Source organism: Ailuropoda melanoleuca, chromosome 7, assembly GCF_002007445.2.
Source record: "Ailuropoda melanoleuca isolate Jingjing chromosome 7, ASM200744v2, whole genome shotgun sequence".
Classification (NCBI taxonomy): Eukaryota; Metazoa; Chordata; class Mammalia; order Carnivora; family Ursidae; genus Ailuropoda; species Ailuropoda melanoleuca.
The window spans coordinates 18,417,726-18,436,779 of NC_048224.1; the positions used below are offsets into that span (position 1 = coordinate 18,417,726).

The 19,054-nt window shown below is 36.9% G+C and overlaps 1 protein-coding gene across 1 annotated transcript in view; it reads right to left on the minus strand.

The window, feature by feature from the left end:
• Positions 1-19,054, minus strand: part of CAAP1 (caspase activity and apoptosis inhibitor 1) — a 48,291-nt gene that overhangs the window by 10,303 nt on the left and 18,934 nt on the right. Inside the window, exon 5 of the mRNA XM_002929089.4 lies at positions 13,929-14,002. Coding sequence (XP_002929135.1) covers positions 13,929-14,002 — 74 coding nt within the window. The remainder of the gene's footprint in view (positions 1-13,928; positions 14,003-19,054) is intronic.

The window sequence follows — 19,054 nt, forward strand, 5'->3', positions numbered from 1 at the left end:
TATATATATATATATATATATATATATATATATAACAACTAGAGAAACTTGAACACTGGATATCTAAGGATTAAAAATATCACTATTCTGTAACCCTTAATGAAATATTGGATCTCAGCAATAATTAATAGCTACTAAAACCATTAGGTGGTAGGGTGACAACACCTGTACCAATCCATCAATCTTAATATCACAATACTAACCAATGAGTAGTAGGTTAAATATGAACACTTTTTGAATACCTGATATTAAGCAATGTTAACTTTTTAAGGCATTATGATCATGCTTTAAAAGAGATCTCTAATTTTTGAGATACAAACATATTGAAATATTTACAGATGAACTGAAAAGGTGTTTAGAATTTTGCTTTAAAATAATCTAGCAGTATGAAACAGGTAGTGGTATGGATGAAAAAGTAGTCATAGGTGGATAACTGAAGATGGAGAGGAGTACATGGAAGTTAATGCTCCTATTTTTTTATTTTTGTTTAAAAATTTCCAAGATAAAAAGTTTTTTTTAGAGAGTTGATTGCTATTCAGAAACCTAAAATAACATTTTTGAAATTATCTAAAAATATATATATCCTGGAGGAGAACACAAGAAAATCAAAATCCAATATTCCTATTAAGCAACCATAGAGCTGGTTATCAAAAGGGTTAAACTATTTTGCTTTGTTTTCTCTTTTAGTTCTTTTCATCTAATTTTAAGTTAATCACATTCAGTGGTTATGTCATTCAGAACAGCACATTTCACCATCCTTCCCTCTAGAATCTCAACTCTCCAAGGCTTTTAGTGTTATCAACCTGCTAGAATCACATTAGTAACAAAGTCCACAGCTCACTGGACAGCAATGCTATGCTTCCATGGATTTCTTTTCTGAGACAACAAAAAACTTTGGTTTTACGAAATTTTAAGTTATAAGGAACACAATCCTACAGTATTCTAACTGTAGAAAGTCAGCTCGTAACAGTTTTAGTGAGTTCTGGCCTTTTCAAGAAACCAAAACTTTATTTTCTGAAAAAGAAACAGTTTTTTAATATATAAAAATAATTTTTGTAGAGGACTTTAATCTTCCTCTCAGCAAAACTGACAGAACTTGGTTATTCTTTCACTCAATGTTTTAAACTATTGATTTAAATTTAAGTGTATCATGTTAACCACCATATTCAGAAATTAATCATGACACTATTACTGAGATAAAGAAGAAAATGCAAACAATTTAATACAGAACAACCGTCTAGTATTCTACCAACCACACACTGACCTTCTGGATAACTGAGTGTCCACTAGCTTGTAAACCTAACTTCTGTGAATGACAAATTGAGAGATTATCCAAGAATCAATAAATACTCACTCAGTATCTATTACCTATGCCACAATAGTGCTGTGAAGGCCACAGAAGAGATAGGCCTTACAAAATTCTACAGGTAGGGTAAACTAAATATTTGCAGCATGATTAAGGCATACATTTTGCTTTTATGGTACTTAGGTTTGCTTAAAATATGGATATGATAAAGTACTAAACTGTGCGAATATAAAGTATGCCAGAATTTCAGAGGGTAAAAGGCAATAGGGAAAAGTCAAGGAGATCCTCATAGGCAGGTGATATGACGCATGTCTTAGAATCTATTCAGTGATGTTGACAGAAGAAGAAATTCCAAGTGTAAGGGACAGAATGGAAAGACAGGTGCTAGAGCTAAACTCAGTACAGAAGTATGTGAGCCTATCAAAATAAAATACACATGTTAGAATATATAAAAGGGTGGTATCCAAAATTAATGACTCTGAGGACATCACCATTCTAGGAGAAAAAGCACAACAGGGACCTCTTGCCAGTCTTTACAATGGATCAGATAAGTAAATAAACAGGCAACAGTGGTAGGAACTACGTGATATTTAGTTAAGAGAGAAGAAGTGAGGTGAGCACAAGTAGGTTAGGGAAGGCCTCATTGATTTGGAGATGTTTGATCTTAAAGAACAAGTAGTTGACTTAAACAAGAGTACATCACTGATGTGAATGAGTTTAATTCTCAGATTTGGACAAACTGTATGACAGGCACTAAAACCTGTAGTCACAAATGATACCTTCGCATTTATATTCTGAGATATGCTATGAACTAGACACATGACAGAGCATCAGAGTTCTATATTAAAAAAAAAAAAGGTAACTTCTACAAAACCATAGTACAGTAAATCTGACATCAACGCTCAGTAAAATTCTAGGTTTATTAAGGGGTTAACAAGCTCTGAAAAAAGGTAGTTCTAATTAGTTTAGACAGAGAAGGTAACATTTGATCGGGATCTAAATGATATGCAGAAGACTCATGGTTGTCTTGGAGAGGAGCATACAGGCAGAGGGAGCAGCAAAAGCAAAGTCCCTGACAACAGCGCTCGTAGTGCCAGAGGGAAGCGAGGAGGAAGGAAGAGAATGAATAAGGGGGAGAGTGACAGGCCATATTACATATGGCTTGTACTGGCCACAGGAAGGACTTCAGATTCTGTTTTGAGATGGGAAGCTATGGGAAGGCTTTGATGGGAACAGTGACATGACCACTTTTCATTTTAATTTTTACAGTCATTCAGACTGTGATATGGAAGAGACTACATAGGCAGAAATAGAAAGATCAGCGTGTTGTAAGAATCAATACCAGTATAGCTAATACAGCTAAGAAGAAGTGAGAAGTGGTTGGATTCTGAATATTGTGAAAGTAGAGCTGGCAGGATTTGTTGAAGGAGATGAAAGAAAGCACTTAAGAATGATTCCCAGACTCTTGGCCTAGACTCAGAAGAATGGAATTGCTATTCGCTGAGATGGAGAACAGCGTAGGGGAAGCAAGGTTTGGAGGGGGAATGGTATTGTTTTCTTCTTTGTTGCTTTGGGAGGGGGAAGTGTGTGTCAGGGAACAATCTAGAATTTACTCTGGAACATACTAACTTTAAGATGCTTACTGAACATCTAATAAGTAAGCTAGATATAAAGGGCTGGAAAGCAGTTTGAGTTGGAGAAATAAATTTGTAGTTGCTAGGCTTAGAATTACATAAGATGTAGAAAAGAGAAAAAGTCCCAGGGCACCTGGGTGGCTCAGTTGGTTAAGTATCTGCCTTTGGCTCTGGTCATGATCTCAGGGTCCTGGGATCAAGCCCCACATCAGGCTCTGCACTCAGCAGGAAGTCTGCTTGTCCCTCTGCCCTTCCCCCACTCGTGCTTACTCTTTCTCTCAAATAAACAAAAATCTTTTAGAGGAGGGGAGTTAAGATGGCAGAGAAGTAGGGGACCCCTTTTTCAGCCGGTCCCCTGAGTCAAGTTGGATAGGTACCAGACCAGCCTGAACATCCATAGAATCAGCCTGAGATGCAGGAAGATACATTTGGATCTATACAAATAAACATCTCCAGTGCTGAGTACTGAGGTACGAAGCGGGGAGCCGTGAAACCCCGCACAGATATCGGAAGATAAACGGAAGGGGGAGGGAGCCGCCGCGTTCGGGCACTGGGAAGCGGTAGCCACCTGCACGGGGGAGCCTGCGGACTCACGGACGGCACCGCGAGAGAGCAGACTGAGACCGTGAGCCGGGGAACACGCGCCACCAGACTGAAACGGAGCTCTGGTGCACTCACTGGAAGCAGACTGAGCCCAGGAGCTCCGGAGCGTGCAGGGACGGCTGGCGGCGTTAGAAACACAAAGGACAGAGACGCGCGGGCCCTGGAAGTGTGGGCTGGGACGCCGGGTGTGGGGCGCACATCCCGGGACGCTGCAGGGGTGAGCAGCACCAACAGAAACAGAGTTAAAGTGGCCAGAACATCAGTGGAGAATGGTCTGCAATCCCTCTGTTCTGAGACAGAGGCTGAGATTCAGCCACTGCTGCTCTGACTCTCAGAAGAGGCACAGCAGCCTGCCAGGGAAAGCCGCCAGAGAACACAAGCCTGGAAATACCAGCTCACAGTATGCCCATCCCCATCCCCCCTCGCAGGGGACATGGAGACTCTACCCAAACAGGGTTGCCTGAGTATTGGCGCGGCAGGCCCCTCCCCCAGAAGGCAGGCTGAAAAATCAAGAAGCCCCCATCCCTAAGATCCCTATAAAACAAGGGCACACGGCCTGGGTCCCGGTCAATAATTTGGGCTCTGGACAACCCCGCAACCCCTCCTCATCAGAATGATGAGAAGGAGAAATCCCCCCCAGCAAAGAAAAGACAATGAGTCTGTGGCCTCTGCCAAAGAACTAATGGATATGGATATAACCAAATTATCAGAAATGGAATTCAGAGTAACAATGGTCAAGATGATGTGTAGACTTGAAAAAAGTATTAACGAAAATGTCAATGAGAATATAGAATCTCTAAGGGCAGAAATGAAAGCGAATCTGGCAGAAATTAAAAATTCTATGAGCCAAATGCAGTCAAAACTAGAAGCTCTGACAGCCAGGGTGAATGAGGCAGAAGAACGTATCGGCGAATTGGAGGATGGGTTAGTAGAAGAGAAAGCTAAAATAGAATCTGGACTCTAAAAAATCCATGCTCATGAATGTAGGTTACGGGAGATTACTGACTCAATGAAACATTCCAATGTCAGAATCATCGGCATCCGGGGTGGAGAAAAATAGAGGTCTAGAAGAGATATTTGAACAAATTGTAGCTGAAAACTTCCCTAATCTAGCAAAGGAAACAAACATTCGTGTCCAAGAGGCAGAGAGGACCCCTCCCAAGCTCAACCACGACAAACCTACGCCACATCACGTCATAGTGCAATTCGCAAATATTAGATCCAAGGATACAGTATTGAAAGCGGCCAGGGCAAAGAAATTTCTCACGTACCAAGGCAAAGGTATCAGAATTACATCAGACCTGTCTACACAGACCTGGAATGAGAGAAAGGGTTGGGAGGGCATTTTTAAAGCTCTTTCAGAGAAAAACATGCAGCCACGGATCCTTTATCCAGCAAGGCTGTCATTCAGAATTGATGGAGAAATAAAGACCTTCCAGAATCGCCAGTCATTGACCAATTTCGTAACCACGAAACCAGCCCTACGGGAGATATTAAGGGGGGTTCTATAAAAGTAAAAAGGCCCCAAGAGTGATACAGAACAGAAAGTCACAATCTATAGAAACAAAGACTTTACTGGCAACATGGCATCATTAAAATCATATCTCTCAATAATCAGTCTCAATGTAAATGGCCTAAATGCTCCCATAAAACGCCACAGGGTTTCAGGGGAAGAAAGAGATAAAGAAAGGGGGGGTAATCAGAAGGGGGAATGAAGCATGAGAGACTATGGACGCTGAGAAACAAACTGAGGGCTTCAGAGGGGAGGGGGGTTGGGGAATGGGGATAGGCTGGTGATGGGTAGTAAGGACGGCATGTATTACATGGTGCACTGGATGTTATATGCAACTAATCAATCATTGAACTTTACATCAAAAACCAGGGATGTACTGTATGGTGACTAACAGAATATAATAAAAAAAATTTTTTTTTAAATCTTTAAAAATTAAAAAAAATTTTTTAAAAAGTACACAGAGAAGGTTGTGGGTGGGGCACTCACCCTTTAGAAATCAGGTAGAGGAGAGCATGACACAAAGGAGACTGAGAAGAAAGTGTCAGGGAAGGAGGAATAATGAGGAGTTACACATGGCTGACAGGTCAAGATAAGGACTCAGCAATACCAGTGAAACAGCTGCTGGCAACAGTTCACTAGAGAGGGGGGCAATAATTAGGGACAGAGAAAAAAACACCTCCGTGTACCAAAAGAGAATGTGTTCAGTATACAAATAGAGAAGCTGGTCTCAGCAACACAAAGAGTTCACCTATATTAAGAGGAGAGACAGGGAATATATAATTTAAGGTCAGACACAGGTAGGTAGGAAAAATTAATTTACATATCTATTTTCCTTTATAAGAGAAGTTCTTTCCAAGCCAGGCCATATTTTATTTATCTTTCTGATGCCTAGCACAAAACTACAGTTCATTTGTTGGGAGAAGGGATCAGCTTCAAAATCTGAACAAATATCATTTAGAAAAAGTATTAATTTCATTTTCCATAATCCAAAGGACACACAAGGACAAATGAGCAGAAGTTACATAATAGCAGCCTATGATTCAATATAGAGATCCTTGATATTGAGGGGATGAAGCAGAAAATTCTAATGACAACAATAATCATGGCAGAAATAATTATAACAAGAGTTGATATTTACCGTGCATCTACCATGTACTAAAAGCACTTTACAAGTGTTAACTCATTTAATCCTTATGCCACCATATTGGAATAGGCACTCATATTATTCCCATTTTACAAACGATGAAACTGAGGAACAGAGTTTAAGCAACTTGTCCTATAGTTTGCACAACTGAGGTGGCAGAACCAAAATCCAAACCCAAGTATATTTCAGAAATCTATGCATTTAAATATTCTATAGTGCCTCCCAGATCTTAACAGAATCAGAATGACCACTGAAGCATCATGGATGAAAATGTTGATTCAGACTAAATTTACCTTCTTCTTGTAAGTCCCTTAAGACCACCTGAATAAATAAAATATATAGGAGACATGGAGCTAAAAGTATGTATTAAATATGAAAAATTATTAAGAGAAGGGAAAGATAAGACACAGACCGTAAGAAAATATTCACAAAACACACCTGGTTAAAGGACCGGTATCCAAAATATATTAAAGAACTCTTAAAACTCAAAAATTAGAAAACAACCCAAATAAAAAATGGGAAAAGATCTGAAGAGACAAGTCACCAAAGAAGATATATAGATGGCAAAGAAGCACCTGAGAAGATGCTCAACATCATATGCCATTAGGGTTTTGCAAAGTAAAACAATACGATGCCACTTACACATGTATTAGAATAGTCAAAATCCAAGTCACTGACGGCGCCAAATGCTAGCAAGGATATGGAATAACAGAAATTCTCATTCACTGATGGCAGGATGAAAAATGGTACAGCATTTTGAAGGACAGCTTGGCAGTTTCTTACAAAACTGAACTTGCTGTTTACCCAGAGCTGAAAGCTTATATCCATACATATCCTGCATACAAATGATTACAGCAGCTTTATTCATGATTGCTAAAATCTGGAAGCAACTAAAATGTCCTTTGATAGGTGAATGGATAAGCAAGCTGCAGTAAATCTATACAATGGAAGATTATTCAGCAGTAAAAAGAAATGAGCTATCAAGCCACAAAAAGACATGGAAGAACCTCAAATGCATACTGTTAAGTGAAAGGAATCAATCCGAAAAAACTACATACTACATATGATGTTGCAACCAAAACTTCTAATTAAATTCTAGACTGTAGTACAGGATGTGCAAAAAGTTCCAAAACTGGTAACAAAATCTGATTTCAAGACCAATGTTTGCTATCTTTCCTTTGGTAGGAGTACTTCTATATACGAAGATACTTTTTTTTTGTCACTATGTATGTGTATTTATTTATTTATTAATTTATTTTTTGATGTAAAGTTCCATGATTCATTACTTGCATATAACACCCAGTGCACCATGCAATACGTGCCCTCCTTAATACCCATCACCAGCCTATCCCATTCCCCCATTCCCCTCCCCTCTGAAGCCCTCAGTTTGTTTCCCAGAGTCCATAGTCTCTCATGGCTCAATCCCCCTTCTGTTTACCCCACCTTCTTCTTCTCTTTCTTCTCCTACCAATCTTCCTACTTCTTATGTTCCATAAATGAGTGAAACCATACGATAATTGTCTTTCTCTGCTTGACTTATTTCACTTAGCATTATCTCCCCCAGTCCCGTCCATGTTGCAGCAAATGTTGAGAAACTTTTGCTAATCAATTGGACAAGAACATAATTACCAAAAGCACAGTGAATCCAAAGGGGATCCAAACATCTGTCGAAGGTTTGGACTATGTAACCTCCAAAGTAGCTGCCCTAAGAAGACTATGTCTAGGAGCCTATGAAATGCATCACAAGACAGGATGGGTATAATTTAAAGAAACATGGAAACCAACATTTTCCTCATATACTATATCAAATTCTTCATAATGTCATTCTTGATAAAACACACACAAAGCATTATGCATCCAAAAACTTGCCAGTTTACTTTTTTTTTTTAATTCAGAAAAGTTGTACAATTAAATGTAACAGAGGGGTCTTCAAAAGGAAAAAAGAAACAGTATGGGCTGATCTGTCACACAAAACATAATTTTCACCCTTTTGTTCAACTACTACACACAGAAAGAGACAGATGAAAAGGCGGGAGGATCCCATTTGGTGTCATTGCTGGTAATAAATAACTTGTGAAATAGCTCAAAGGAATGAGAAGAGAAATGTAAATTCTTAAGTTGCACTGGTTACACCATAAATCTCTTTTTACTTCACCAATTGCTGAACTGGACGTCATTTCCCCAGAATGAATTTCTAAAAATCCTTTAAAGAAGTTAACTCCTGTTAAGAAGCTGCATTCTGTGAATACTTATTTGTCAAGGAGATACTCCAGGGCTAGGAGAAAAGAAATTAGACTCAAACTTTGAGAACAAATCAGTGGTACATCTGCTTCTCTGTTTCCAACTCCAAATGGCCTCAAACATTTTTTATCAGTTTCCCCACAGCTCTCCCACACTCATGCCTGCGATTTAGGTCTTCAAAAGAAGAGGCAGCACGAAGTTCACTTGCCAACCCAGAGGCTTCTACAGCAACATGTACACATAAAACTCCTCCAAATGCTGCTTAATTAACTGATGGTATTCATTCTCTCTTCCTTCACAAAGCAAGAGAAGTCTCTGAGGGCATTTTTCTCATTACCTTTTTAACTTCTTATAACTTGTATGTATTCCTTCGGCTACAGTTAGGAAGTTCTTTTCAGCAAAACTCAACTCCTTTTTAACTGTCAATTCATTTCCTCATTCTATTTTATTCTAGTCCCTCTACTTACTCACCTTCGCTTCCCCTGGTGCAGTACTACCTTAGAACCACAGTAACAATAACAGCAATAAGAGCACAAATCAGTTGAGGTTTTCCATTTATCCCTCACCTTTAGGATTCAAATGGTCTCATATAATTTTATATTTAATACCTCTACTAAACAATGGCAAAAATCTCTCCAATCACATTTAATTTTTAGAATAAGTGAATAAGCTATAACCAGCAATTGATTCTTTATGACAGTCAAAAGTAGTCTCTTATACTTATATAAACACATCAGTGAAAATGTTTTAAGTACCTGCTCCAGTATGTATTTTTGCTGACTTATAAAATCATATGTAATATCATAGTAAGTTAGTTTGTACTAATACAATGATATATGGAATCAGAAATTTTAAAATGGAGAGACAAATACATAAGTTTATATATATTTATTCACTTCAGAAGCATTGGTATTCTTTTTCTTGCATTCTCTGGAAGTGTGTATAATCACCCTTCGGTGACCACTAGTCTAAAAGGCTGGAAAAAAGCCCACAAAAAATATCTAAATTTCCACCATACAGTTTAACCATTGATAAACATTTTTCCCCTATTAAAGTCTACCTTTCAACTTTTTGAAGCTCTTGTTAACAAGAGAATTCTTAGAGCTGTCCATCCTACACTAATTCGTGAACTGGAAGATCAAGACATAACTACATGAGGCAACTACATTATTTTTAAAAAAAACACAACAGTGGCAGAATTTGAGCCTAACCACAGCAAAATTTGGTGTGTATATTTTATGCGTATTTGCATGTCTTTCTCTAATAGAAAGGAAAAATAATTTTCTAATAAAAAATATAGAGAAAGAGAAAGGACAGACATTGCACTAGGCACTGGTCTTTACAAAATCTGACAGCTAGAAAGGAACTTCAAGATCAAGGCCGAAGATTCAAACACTGCTTCAATCTGCTCTACAACAGAGCCACCAAGTGGTGGATTATGTAACCTGTGTTCAAAACACCATTCAGCAATAAGGAAGGCAGCCCACTCATTTTGATACTTCTGATTATTTGAGATAAATAAATTGAACCAAAATCTATCTAATGATAACTCTATCTACTGGCCCTATTTTTATTCTCAGAGACAATATAAAACAAGCCTAATCACTCTTCCACTTGACAGCTCTTCAAATATTTTAAAGTGAGTGCTAAAAACCTCACCTCCTCTTCAACCTAAGTATCCAAATTTGACTTAGCTATTTCTCAGGTATAGTTTAAAAAATTTCTCACGATCACTTCAAAGAAGAAATGCAAAACTAAGAGCTAAATTCTTAAGTTAAAAAGGAGAATAATTTGCAAAATCATACAAATTATACAACTGCAAAATTGTAAACTCAGAGCAACAATTTAAATACAGACCATTATTTAAATACTACTGAACGTCTTAAGCAAATTTATTCATAGATACATATACATAAAGAGAATTCATTAATGTTAGCAGAGATTTGATATTTTAAAAATATTTTCTACAAATTAAATACCTCTTACAAACAGCAGTTTTCATTTTTTTAAACTATAGCACAAATGGCCAATTTAGAAAATTTACATAAATTATTATTTTAGGGGCACCTGGGCTGAGGCTCAGTTGGTTGAGCGATGGACTCTTAATTTCGGCTTGGGTCGTGATCTCCAGGTTGGGGGCTCCAACCCCGCATCAGGTTCTGTGCTCAGCAGACAGTCTGCTTGAGATTCTCTCTCCCCCTCTCTCTCTGCTCCTCTCCCCACTGCCCTCCTGCTCACACACTCTTGTGCACTTTCTCAAATAAAGAAATCTTTAATAAAATAATTATTTTAAAAAGTTAGCTAAAACTTCTCAATAATACAAGCCCTGAGATCCTCCAGGAAATTAATCAAAGATCTCAGGCTTGCACATGTATATGTGCTCATGTACACAAACACAACTGTGCTGAAGATCAAGAGCAAAACTGTAACTGATGTTTCTTATAGAGCTGCCCTCTTGCTAAAAAGGAGTTAGGAAACTAACCCCAACAGAAGAGTTCCTATCTTACTATAGTACCAATCAATCAACCAGTAGATTGTATTTACATGGAAATAACGTTTGCACAGTGAAGGAAGACCTTTGGCTATTAGTCCATCATTAATGTGTGGTAGAAGTTAGCCCACAATCGGATTCTCATCTTCAGCACAGCTTGTTTCGTAAATGGTATTTCCTACCAACAACACGGACGAAATGAGAACTCGACAAAAAATGCAAATTTCAATTAACTAATTCACAGTTAATATTTCTCAATATATGAGTATTTTAGGAGGTGAGAAGCTGAAAAATTTGAAAGTGTAATTTAAATAACATGTCAGTATCATACACTATGAATAGGTCATATAATAAGACCTACTTTATTCAGAAAGAGCAAAGAGAAAATTCAATGCTGCTTTTATATTTTGGTCTACTTAACAAAGGGTTACTTTAATTCTAAATAAGCTTCCATGAATTTTCTTAAATGGTCAAGCCATTAAACAAAACGACAATACATTCATGAGAAGCATTACAGTCTGTTTTTATTGAGCTCACTGTGAGCAAGAACAGCTAGCTATGCAAGAAAAGTTAGAGATAATATTAAATCAATTTTGCAAGTTTTGCATATTAAAAATAGACAACATTAGTTCATTTAGAAAAAAAGGCACCAGGGGCGCCTGGGTGGCACAGCGGTTAAGCGTCTGCCTTCGGCTCAGGGCGTGATCCCGGTGTTATGGGATCGCCCCACATCAGGCTCCTCCGCTAGGAACCTGCTTCTTCCTCTCCCACTCCCCCTGCTTGTTGTTCCTGCTCTCACTGGCTGTCTCTATCTCTGTCAACTAAAGAAATAAAATCTTTAAAAAAAAAAAAAAAGGCACCAATCTTTATTAAGACTACTAGGATTTCTATTTCCTGGTGTCCCTCAGCTTCTTGGGGAACTCCAACAAAGATACTTACTATCTGGTTCAGATTTTAGCTATCCTAATATTTACCTATTAGATGTTCTACGTAATTGAATATTTTAGATAACTTATGTTCATTCCATTACGCAACAAAACATTTTATATGTAGCTATTTTTACAGACATTTTTCTAGAAGATTTTACCTATTAATTCCCTCTTTTCTTAAAAGAGTGCAACCATTTCCTACAGATTTAGGAGGAAACATGCACTGGAACTGTACTACATGATGGTACTGCTGTGCTTTGATTTTACGTTTACTCACCTCTGCTTGCGGTCACTTACTGATGAGTGTGTTCTTGCTGTTTCTAATGCCTACGTGAGAGTGGTCTATATAGGCTCCTGAGCATAAAAGACTTGGGCTTTGTGGTATCTGGCTACTCTGAGTTCTTTTTCTCTCCCTCTTTGTCTCCATGGCTGGTTTTTAAATGACTGAAGTTACCATATAAAATCACAGCAAAATAGTCTTTTGACACTGGGAAGCAAGTTCTAAAGAGCTCCAAGCACCTGAACATGAGAGCAGAAAAACATCTTCCCTTAGAAGGCAGTACTGGCTAATTTGTACAATGAAGTCTCCATTCCTTTTTCCCTAGGAACTGGAATCAACCATGTCAATTACATGACATTCTTCTCTCCATAGATGATCTAACTGCATACCCTCCACAATGCCTGCTCATTAGATGCAAAGAACAGAAACAAAGAATAGCACAGTTGTCCAATTACTCATGGGGCACAAGAGTTATATGAAAATGATGTATGCTTAGCATTTATTTATATATGACAAATAAATGTCAATGAAAATATGAACCTGTGTCTTTGGTGGGTGCTCAAAAGTAGTCAGAATATAAAGATATAATTTTTTTTGGTCTATTTAACACAGTAGGACTTCTGAAAAACAATGGAATTTTTGAAACCCATCTGAAATATTTATAAAACCCCAGAGTCCATAAATTAGAATTACAGAAAAATCTTGATTTTGTTCTCTCTACATACACATTGAATCACAAAATTAGTTACCCAATTTTTTTCAAGTTGTCAATTAAGCATTAATAACACAGACCACAAGTAAAAAAAAAGAAATTCTGCCTAAATAAATCGATGACCTACTTCTCTCTACCAAATAAGTTCTTTTTTTTTTTTAAAGATTTTATTTATTTATTTGACAGAGAGAGAGGCAGCGAGAGAGGGAACACAAGCAGGGGGAGTGGGAGAGGAAGAAGCAGGCTCCCAGCAGAGGAGCCTAATGTGGGGCTCGATCCCAGAACACCGGGATCACGCCCTGAGCCGAAGGCAGACGCTTAACGACTGAGCCACCCAGGCGCCCCTCTACCAAATAAGTTCTTATGACTCAAGTTTTAGAGAAACTATTCTAAGCCAGTCAAAGATCAGTTGCTTACATAATAAATAAAACAATCATTTTGGCTACAGCAGATTCTCATTGCTGTGAAGTAATTTTATCAGGACAGAGGAAAAACGTGAGGTGGTCTTTGAGTAACCAAAAAAAAAATTTTACTTTCAATTTTCCCTACAAGAATGAGAAGAAACAAAAAAAGACATGTGAAAGATCAACCCTATTGATCTACTTGGCTTGAATAAATTACAAATTACCACTTCAGTTCTGCTGGCTGGTAATGTTAAAAACTACTGATTTATAGAAAATAAATAAGGAAGAGAGTAACAACAAAGTATCTCTGCAGAAAAGACCAAAAAAAGTCACCCCATAAAAGCTTTTGTTTTTCCACATATAAGCCAAAGCTATCCAGTTAACGTATCTCTAATATCTTGCAGCTGATGATACACAGTAGAGATTACTAAATTAAAACTACTCAAGATGACAGCTTGACATCATATCACTAACACGGAACTACTCCAGTGGCTAAAGGAGTCATGAAATAAAAAGTACGTTCTATACTCTTTTAATCTTGGACCAAATAAATTATTCTGTTCCCTTATCTGTAAGATGGGGACAAGCTGGAACACTGAAAATTTATTATTGGTAAAATGTTTATAATCTTCAGGTAAAAGATATATAAAAATTAACTACTTGATTCCTACCTTGTTTTAATTCTAAACCTTCAGGTTGCTTGTTCTCTCTCACAGCTGAAGCAGAATCTACACAGATGTCTTGTCTGAGGAAAAAAAATAAATAAAACAATTTTTAAAACTATATTTGATCAAATAATACTTACTGCTCAGGTACCCAGAATTAAGTCACAGACTTGGGAAGACACACCGAATTCTTCTGAGCCCCCAGGACACCATTTCGTGCACTTGGAAACTCAGAAACACGTATACAAGTGTCAAAAACAGTAGCTATAAACCACTACCAATTTAAGCAGTACACATCTTTGTAAAAATCAAGGAGCAAAACTGGAAGGAATATGGAGTAACTTTTTCTCTTTTCCAATATTCTGCAGGATAGTTGGTGGGAGAAATCATAACTTACAGAGGAATCCAATAACTTTCCAACTTCAACTGTTAAATTTAATGGGCACTTTGGCATTCAAATTATTTTATATTCATCTAATTTCATACCTCAAATGCTTTGATGTCTACAGTATGTGTGAAATACATATTTTATATGTAATATACATATGTAATCAAAGTAAATGGATTAAAGTATAAGATCATAAAAGAAGTTCTCATTCACCATGTTCTCCAACAGAGCCTCAAACTAATGTTCTCTCTTAGAGGGCATTACACCATCTAAATATTAATGCTACAAATACTTTTCAGCAAAAGAAATTCATTAGTTGCAAATACCCAAAATGACTATTTTCTTTATTAGTAAGTATTACCTTCTGGAGAATTTCTATACACACCCTAAAACTAACATACAAGAAATATTTCAGGAATTTTCCCACTCACAAAATTATTTCTATCCACTTAATAACAAATCCTTCAAATAACCAAAGGATAAAGACTTGTGATCATTTCTTTGAGTTTACAATATTCTTTCCCATCAACACATTTGTCACTCATGTGTTTGTTTTGTATTAAATTTTACTAATGTAAGCACAAACTCCAATAGAGACTACAAAATTATTTGGATATGGTATTAGTTAGGACATATAAAAAATTAAAATTGAGATATCTGTTTAACACTTCATTCTAATATTACCTACTCAGATTTTACTCTTTCACCAGAATGACTGGCAGATCCCAAAGAAGGTATCAACAAATAGTCTTTGGCAATCCAGGGACAGATAAAATGCCAATATAGTATATTAAGAGCTTTGCAAGGAATAAAGTTAAAATATGCTACCTCAAGCTTTACAGTCAAATTAGATTTTACCTACTGGGAGCATTAATCTATTTCTAAGTATCTTCCTTTAGAGAAAATGTTTGTTTGCTCTTACACATCCTTGAATGGGCACCTAATCCTTCAAAACACATACATCTAAATGACTTGAACAAAAACATAATGTAACATCACCATTAAAAGGGCCATGGGCGGGGTGCCTGGCTGGCTCAGTCAGAAGAGTGTGCAACTCTTGATCTCGGGGTCATGAGTTCAAGCCCCACATTGGGTGGAGAGATTACTTAAACTTTAGGGGGGGAGGCTGGGCATATGTAATATCCTAAGGATGCAACATCACCTATGCAATATTTATAGCTGAGAATGTATGACCTATATCATTAAGAAATCATCAGTTAAACCCAAAATGGAAAAAAGTAATGTTCTATTAAAAGGGGGTGGGGAATTAAATGTCAGTGTTATAAAAGACCAAAAAAAGGTTGTGAAAATATTCCAGGTTAAAGGAGGCTAAAGAGCCATGACAACTAAATGTTATACTTGACATGAACTGCTGAACTGGAGGGGAAAAATGTTATAAAGGACATTATTCAGTCAAATGACAAACTGAAATCCTGATGGTAGACTGGACACAAGTATCATTCTACTGTTACGTTTACTAAAGTTGACACTGTATTGTGGCCATATAAATAGAGTATCACTATCCTTTAAAAAAAAAAGCACAACATAATATTTAGAGGTAAAGTGTCATGATGTATGTAATTTATAGCCTCAAATGTTTTAAAATAGATACACATCTATATAAAGAGAGGTAAAAAGAGGGTGTGCAAATGGGATAAAATGTTAATAACAGGTAAACATAGGTAAAAGGTATATGGATGTTTCTTGTACTGCTCTTATTCTTATAACATTTTAATAACTGTGAAGTTATTGCCAAGTAAAAATTTTTAATAATAATATAGTAAAATGCATTACTGTTTGCATTATTTTATTTTCTCTGTGAAAGCCCCTTGGTTTCAAAACTGAACATCCCTATAAAGATTACCTGCTGCCATAAAGAATTTCTTTTAATGCCCAAGGTGAACTTTTGTAATGTTCCGTTTTATCTTAAGTTAGGTTTGAACAAGCTGTTGAAGAGTCACCAAACAGAATTTCAGACAGCAGATGCAGTACAAGTACACCACCTTGTGGCTGAGAGATGAAATGCTAGATGCTTTTCCATCAGTAGTATATGAAGTCGAAAAAATATTCCAGAAAATAGCTCAGAATTTTCAAATCTATATGAACTAATTTTTCCAAGATGTAGGCTTTGCAACTAAAATTATCATATACATACAGAGCTAATACAATCTAAAGATTTTCACCAAAAAGCATGAAAGAGAAGATATACACAAAAAAGGAAATGTCTTAAAGTGTAAGAAAATTATGAGTACATATAATGTCTTTTTATTTCTATAGCTTCATGAAAACAAAAAATGTCTACTTCCAGATAAGACATACTAGGTGTCAGAGTTAGGAAAACTAAAGCAATTATAATTTATATTTAAATGACATTTAAATATTTCTATCAAATACTTTATCTAAGAATTTTGTAACAACTGTAGAGGCTCCTGGGTGGCTCACTGGGTTAGGCTTCCAACTCGTGATTTCAGCTCAGGTCATGACCTGGGGTTGCAAGCTGGGCCCTGCTTCCGGCTCCACGCCCAAGCAGGGAGTCTGCTTGAGATGCTCAAGAGTGTGCACTCTCTCTCTCTCCCCCCTCTTTCCCCTTCTGACCCTTCCCCTGCTTGTGTGTGTGCACGCCCTCTAATAAATAAAGCTTTTATAAAAAAGAATTTTATAACAACTGGAAAGAGAGAAGGCAAGAGAGGAAAGTGGGGGAGGGAGCGAACACACTGCTAAATCTGGTTTGGGTTAAGAATCTTGCAATGGCTTTTTAATTTCTTCAATTAAGGGGGGGAAAAGCCCGTTTTTTTTTTTTGTTTTTTTTTTTAAGATTTTATTTATTTGACAGAGAGAAACACAGCAAGAGGGGGGACACAAGCAGAGGGAGAAGGAGAAGCAGGCTTCCCGCTGGGCAGGGAGCCTGACTAAGGGCTTGATCCCAGGACCCTGGGATCATGACCTGAGCCAAAGGCAGCCGCCTAATGACTGAGCCACCCTGGCGCTCCCGTCTTTTATTTTTCTAATTCCCTTCTCCCATCTACAGTATTCCTCCTTAAAGCAGCTTAATTTACAATCTTGGCTTTGAATTATAAGAGAGCCATATACCCATCTCTGGAATTTAAGTCCTCAAATCAATATCAGTCTGACTTCCTTTCTTTCAACCTAAACACGATTCCACTCTTGATCCTTTCTTACAACAAAATAAAAAAATAAACTATCAGGACTACATCAAAATAAAAAAAGCTTCTGCACAGCAAAGGAAACAACAAAACTAAAAAGCAACCTATGGGAGAAGATATTTGCAAATGACAGATCTGATAAAGAGTCAGTTTCCAAAATGTACAAAGAACTTCTAAAACTCAACACTCAATGGATTTTATTTGTTTGTTTTCCAGAACTCAATGGATTTGTTGTTTAAGTCAGAGTAATACACTGGGGAGATCTGCGGAACTTAAGAACAATTACACATGTGAATTACTAAAAATTTAAAATATATTTCTAAAGAGAAAGAAAGTCAATTTCTTGTACAAATAAAAAATACAGAGAAGATACCTCAATGGAAGGATAAAGAAGTTGCCAGCATCTTCCCATTTTGGCAAAAGTAAGCTGACAATCAGGCAAACTGGCATAACAAAAGGTAGGACTCTTGAGTCTCCTCACTCTCCTGAGAATAAAAACAGAGGCTAAAAGAAGCCAGCCTATCATTCTGAGCTTTCTACTATTAGAAATAAGAAACAAAGAAAGTAGAGTAGCCAAAACAATTTTGAAAAAGAAGGATGCACATTATCAGATGACTATAAAGCTACGGTAATCAAGACACTGTGATGTTGGAGAGAGGATAAACTTACAGTTTGATGGAACAGAAGAGAATCCATATACGTGATCAACTGAGTTTCAACACAGTGCAGAGACAATTCATTGGAACAGAACAAACGGTACCGGTACAGCTGGATATCCATACAGATATAATTTCCAACCCATATCTTGCATCATATAGACAAATTAACTCAAACTGATAACAGACCTAAAAAATGTAAACCTATAAAGCCTCTAGAAGATGCAGGAAAAAATCCTTTGTGATCTTGTTAATAACCAAAGATTTCATCAAAAACATGGTCTATAAAAATAATTGATTAACTGGATTTCCTCCAAATAAAAAACATCTGTTCTTCTAAGGAAATGCTGAGAGAATGAAAGACTAGCGAGACTGGAAGAAAATATTTGCAAGCCACATATCTAATAAAGGACTTATATCAGAGTATATAAAGAACTCTCAAATCACAATAATAAAAAAATAAAGAACCCAATTTGAAAAACTGGTCCAAAAATTAAGTCACTTGACCAAGGAAGGTGTACAGATCCAAATAAACATAAAAACAGACATGGTCAACGTCATTTGTTATTAAGGAAATGCAAATTTGGAACGACAATGCCATACCACTACACATATATTAAAATAGCTAAAATCAAAACAAGAGACAAATGGAACTCTCATATACAGTATCAGCAAGGATGCCGACATGCCCTTTAGCAACCCCCACTCTTACGTAATTGACCAAGGACAATGAAAATTCGTTGTATTCCTATCAAAAACTTGTATGTGAACATTCATAGTGGCATTATTTGAAATCACCATAAACTGTAAACAACTGAAATGTCCCTTAATTTTCTCTTGCTGCCATAACAAATTACCACAAACCTGACAGCTTAAAACAGCGTAAATGTATCATATTACAATTCTGCAGGTCTTGTATGGGTC